At 46.4% G+C, this 5801-nt stretch overlaps 1 protein-coding gene across 1 annotated transcript; it reads left to right on the top strand.

Moving 5' to 3' along the window:
* Window positions 1-3643: 3643 nt before the first annotated feature.
* Window positions 3644-4592, top strand: LOC144694202 (transmembrane epididymal protein 1-like). The gene has a single exon (XM_078564554.1). The coding sequence runs from the start codon at window positions 3672-3674 to the stop codon at window positions 4590-4592; it is 921 nt and encodes a 306-aa protein (XP_078420680.1). The 5' UTR covers window positions 3644-3671.
* Window positions 4593-5801: the final 1209 nt, after the last annotated feature.

Here is a 5801-nt window from a genome sequence, read left to right as displayed (position 1 = left end):
GGTTGGTAGTAGATTGGTTCAGTTCAAATCTGAGTGTATATCCAGCCCTTGAAAAATAAGTAGAAACTGTGTGAAATTAAACAACTTCATTCACAAATGATCTCCAATATTAAATGAAGCTGTCTTTTGCTTTATTACACCAGCGCTGTCTGACTGCAGGTGTCATTGTCTCTGCTCTCCTAACGATTTATGAAAATAATTTACTGATCTTTGGACTTCCCAGCTGTGTAATATTAAGTTAAATATTTGTTGCGATTGAAGCTGTTAACTGTGTCTTTGTTCAGTCCGAGGCTTCAAGGTCCTAATTGTTTCATGGCAGTTTTTCTCTCTGTTAAAAGGAAGCCCTGCTTTCAATGTATTTACAGTACTTTACTCCAGCACAAATGAAATCAAAATCATTAAAAAAATTTGTCTTTGAATGTTAAACTGAAGCTGTATATTTCTTGTGTATAATTTAATGGTGTTAACAGAAGTGGATGCAGTTAGCTCTGTGACAGCTGATACCAACTCTTAAATAAATCACCATTAAATCCACTGCTAGTTGTTGGCAACCAGCCCAAATTAAAGAAACACAGGGCCTTGCTGCTTTACAAAGGCAGGGTCAGCATCGGAGCCTCCTCCAGAATGCACTGAGGTGCACCACAACTTCCAGGTTGTGGAGGTGTGATCATTGGAAATTGTGGTGCTGTACGGACTCTCAACAGCAGCGAAAGCTTCTGGGACCGCAAAATCAGGGCCGTTATCTCTGGTCCCCTTCACCTCCTGTATGAAGGCCTCCAGTTGCAGTATCAGAAAATCCTGGAGCCTGCTACCTCGCAATGTGGTGTCGTTCTCGTGTCTTTCCCAGGTCCGGATCAGTTGTGGAATGACCTCCAGCACCTGCTCCAACCAGAGTGCGCCTCCCCTTTAAGAGATACAGGTTGCCTTTAAGTGGCTTCTCAGGATGTTGCCGCCTTTGCTCAGGTGTGTCTGAAGCTGACTGTGATCATGGTTAACGAGAAGAAAGCGCAGAAAAAGTTGCCCGTGAAGGGCAGCAAGAAGAGGAAAAGATCCAGGAAAGGAAGTTACTCCATGTACATCTACAAAGCGGTGAAGCAGGTTCACGCTGACACCGGCATCTCCTCCAAGGCCATGAGCATCATGAACACATTCGTGAATGATATTTTCGAGTGCATCACAGGTTCCCGCCCGGCCCATTACAACAAGCGCAACACCATCAGCTCCGGGGAGATCCAGGCCGCTGTGCGCCTGCTGTTGCCCGGGGGAACTGGCCAAGCACACCGTGTCGGAAGGGACAAAGGCGGTGACCAAAACAAAAACAAAAATACCTGGAAAAACTCAGCAGGTCTGGCAGCATCTGCGGAGAGGAACACAGTTAATGTTTCGAGTCCGAATGACCCTTCAACAGAACGAAGTAAAAATAGAAGAGAGGTGAAATATAAGCTGGTTTAAGGGGGTGGGGGGGGTGGGGGGGTGGGACAAGTAGAGCTGGATAGGGCCAGTGATAGGTGGAGATAAGCAAAAGATGTCACAGACAAAAGGACAAAGAGGTGTTGAAGGTGGTGATATTATCTAAGGAATGTGATAATTAAGGGTAGAAAGCAGGACAAGCAAGGTACAGATAGCCCTAGTGGGTGTGGGGTGAAGGAATCGAAAAAGGTTAAAAGGTAGAGATAAAACAATGGATGGAAATACATTTAAAAATAATGGAAATAGGTGGGAAAAGAAAAATCTATATAAATTATTGGAAAAGAAAGGGGGTGGGGGGGGGGGGGGGGAAATCGGAAAGTGGGTGGGGATGGAGGAGAGAGTTCATGATCTAAAATTGTTGAACTCAATATTCAGTCCGGAAGGCTGTAAAGTGCCTGGTTGGAAGATGAGGTGCTGTTCCTCCAGGTTGCGTTGAGCTTCACTGGAACAATGCAGCAGGCCAAGGACGGACATGTGGGCATGAAAGCAGGGTGGAATGTTGAAATGGCAAACGACAGGGAGGTCTGGGTAATGCTTGCGGACAGACCGAAGGTGTTCTGCAAAGCGGTCACCCAGTCTGCGTTTGGTCTCTCCAATGTAGAGGAAACCGCATTGGGAGTAACGAATGCAATAGACTAAATTGAGGGAAGTGCAAGTGAAATGCTGCTACACTTGAAAGGAGTGTTTGGGCCCTTGGACGGTGAGGAGAGGGGAAATAAAGGGGCAGGTGTTACACCTTCCGTGGTTGCATGGGAAGGTGCCGTGGGAGGGGGTTGAGGTGTAGGGGGTGATGGAGGAGTGGACCAGGGTATCCCGGAGGGAATGAACCCTGCGGAATGTTGCCGGGTGGGGACGTGAAGGGAAGATGTGTTTGGTGGTGGCATCATGCTGGAGTTGGCGGAAATGGCGGAGGATGATCCTTTGAATGCGGAGGCTGGTGGGGTGATAAGTGAGGACAATGGGTATCCTATCATGTTTCTGGGAGGGAGAGGAAGGTGTGAGGGTGGATGCGTGGGAGATGGGCCGGACACGGTTGAGGGCCCCGTCAACCACTGTGGGTGGAAAACCTTGGTTAAGGAAGAAGGAAGACATGTCAGAGGAACTGTTTTTGAAAGTGGCATCATCGGAACAGATGCGACGGAGGTGAAGGAACTGAGAGAATGGGATGGAGTCCTTACAGGAAGCGGGGTGTGAGGAACTGTAGTCGAGGTAGCTGTGGGAGTCGGTAGGCTTGTAATGGATATTGGTGGACAGTCTATCACCAGAAATTGAGACAGAGAGGTCAAGGAAGGGAAGGGAAGTGTCAATGATGGACCATGTGAAAATGATGGAGGGGTGGAAATTGGAAGCAAAATTAATAAATTTTTCCAGGTCCCGACGAGAGCATGAAGCAGCACTGAAGTAATCATCGATGTACCGGAGAAAGAGTTGTGGGAGGGGGCCAGAGTAGGACTGGAACAAGGAATGTTCCACATACCCCATAAAGAGACAGGCATAGCTGGGGCCCAAAGGTGGTGACCAAGTACACCAGCTCCAAGTAAAACTCTGCAGCCACTCCACAGCTTGCTCAGCGCCGGCTGCATGCTGCAGTCATTTAAACCAGCAGGCATGCATAAAGTCTGCTGGCTGCATCAGAAGAAACCTGAACAGTGCGATTCCCACACAAAAACAGAATTACCTGGAAAAACTCAGCAGGTCTGGCAGCATCGGCGGAGAAGAAAAGAGTTGACGTTTCGAGTCCTCATGACCCTTCAGCAGAACTCCACGTTGACGGGCCCTGTCGAATTTTGCGGCCAACATGTCGACTGAGTCATAAGAGTCTATTTTATGGTGGGAGGATCCTCTTCACTGAAACCTAACAAGAATCCAGTTGTATTTTAATAAAGAAACTTGGCAAAAGAGCACGTTTCATGGGAGTAACTGTCTTTGAGCCGTGTAATATAAAAAAAGGATGAAGTATAACTAGCTATCAGTTTTGTTTTTTAATGCACTTAAAACTTACACAGCAGCGGGGCTGAATCTGGCGGAAATTGACCTTTTGAAATTGACAGCTCCTGAAGTAGGTGCTTGAATGAGGGACGCTGGAAAGGCGTTCCCCAGGAAATTGTTTTTAAAACACAGCCTGCTGCTCCGTATGTGGTTTGACAGGTTCATTGCTGCAGGATCTCTTCATTCACACAACAAAGCACCTGAGCTACAAAATGGGCACCTTCATTGGTCACATATCGCCTGGCTTGGCTTTCCTTTCCTTCGGCATTCTCTACGCGTTCAAGTTTTCCCTGATGGTGCTCCGAGGCGAGAAGATCCAACTTGTATCAGCTGCTCGGCCACGTGGGTATCGGAGCTGTCTGAGGCGGATTCCTGCTGAAGGGGTGATGAAGATCGTTTACGGTACCCTGGCTGTCATGGCAGAATTCTTTTATCCGCCCGGTGTGAATAAACTGATTATTTATAACAAAGAGCAACCTGACCATCCATTCATCCACCCCAACGAGTGGCAGCATGTCACCATGTATTCCTATTTCGCTCTAAGTGGCTGGGTGGACATTATCAGTCAGGCCTGTCTGCCCAGACGCTTATTCCTGTTGGAGAATATTGCCATCACCCTCGCTTTTTACACCCAAGCCCTGATCCTTCATTCTCACATGCATGGAAAAGAACGAGTGGAAAATTCTGTGCACACTTTGCTGCTTCTCGCCTGCTTTCTCGTTTGTCTCATCCTCACTGTTGAGATCTGGAGACCCAATGACCACGTCCTTTGGTTCACCAAGACCTGCCTGGTGATGACCCAAGGGACCTGGCTTCTCCACGCCGCCTTCATCCTCTACAAGCCATTCACAGGGAAGCCCTGGAAGAGCGACGACATGGCCAACCTCATGTTTGTCACCAACTTTTTCTGCTGGCATATTGCACTGAACACAATCCTGCTCCTGGCTATCTTTTCACTCACTGGACTCTGGCTCAGTCGCTGCTCCTGCCGCGGGAGCGGCTCAGCCTTACCGAACACCAAGACACTCAACTCCTACCTGAAGTGGGCCGACGGTACAGGCGTCCCATCAGAACATGACAAACTCCAGGCGGTAGAGGAGGAAATCCAATTGCTCCAAGAGTGTGACTTTTAATGTCCTGGATACCAAATTCAACGTATTGGCGGGAGCGCCATACGATCAGCAATACAGCCGCCTAATCCACAGCGCGCCCTCCAAGTTAAACTTCATCACCCCCACCCTTGTCATTGAGCTACGACTCAGAAAGGTTTAGTGTTTTCCGTTTTATTTTAAAAAGCTTCATAAGACAGCCAGGTAAGAAATCTTTAAAAAAAAAAGCCACCAGTAATGTGTCCCTTTCAGCTTTTATATGCTATACTTGAAGAAGTCAATTTTTAATCATTTTTACCATGTTTCCTATCTGCTAATGAAAAACAGTATTTGAATATTTATAAGGATATCTGGTAAGCATTATGATGCTTTTCAGACTGAATGTTTACCAGCTACTTTAGTGGCTAACTTCATTGTTCATTCCACATAATTTCAATTACCTGGGTTTAATGAGCCTTCCCCTAATGAATAATTCACATATGAATGTAATCTTTCTCCCTTTGAGCATTTTCCCCTTCCCAATCCTGACCTAAAGATATTGGGTATGACTTTATCTTGGGTGGGTATTTAAAACGGGTGATAGTAAGTTAGCAGCCTGTGTAACACTCCCCCATTGAAGTCAACAGAGTGCAAAACAAGCTGCCAATTTGCCATTGTCAATTTTGTATGGCTAATTTATACTGCATTGACTCTTTCCACAGGCAGCAGTTGCCTTCTTTTACCATAACCAAGCAATAATTGTTCATGCTAGTCTTGTTTGATTATTGCTAATTCAACTGGAGAGGGGTGGGGTAGAATTAGGAATAAATGACCTTTCCTCCATTATTAGGTTGCAAACAGGGAGGTTTGATAATGATTGCACAGTGTTTATTACTGTTTGCAACTTCTCAAATATTGAAGCTGTCCATGCCACATGCAGCAAGACCTGAACAATGTTCAGGCTTGGGCTGATAAGTGACAAGTAATATTCGTATCATACAAGATGGCAATGGCCATCTCCAACAAGAGAGAAAAACAGAAAATGCTGGAAAAGCTCAGCAGGTCTGAAAGCATCTTTGGAGAGAAAAACAGACGTTTTGAGTCCGTATGACCCTCCTTTACAGCTCTGAAGAAGGGTCATATGGACTCGAAACATCAACTCTGTTTTCCTCTCCACAGATGCTGTCAGACCCGCTGAGTTTTACCAGCATTTTCTGTTTTTCTTTCAGATTTCCAGCACCCACAATATTTTGC

The sequence above is a fragment of the Cetorhinus maximus genome, chromosome 19 (genome assembly GCF_964194155.1).
Source record: "Cetorhinus maximus chromosome 19, sCetMax3.hap1.1, whole genome shotgun sequence".
NCBI lineage: Eukaryota > Metazoa > Chordata > Chondrichthyes > Lamniformes > Cetorhinidae > Cetorhinus > Cetorhinus maximus.
This window is presented reverse-complemented; position numbering and strand designations above follow the sequence as displayed.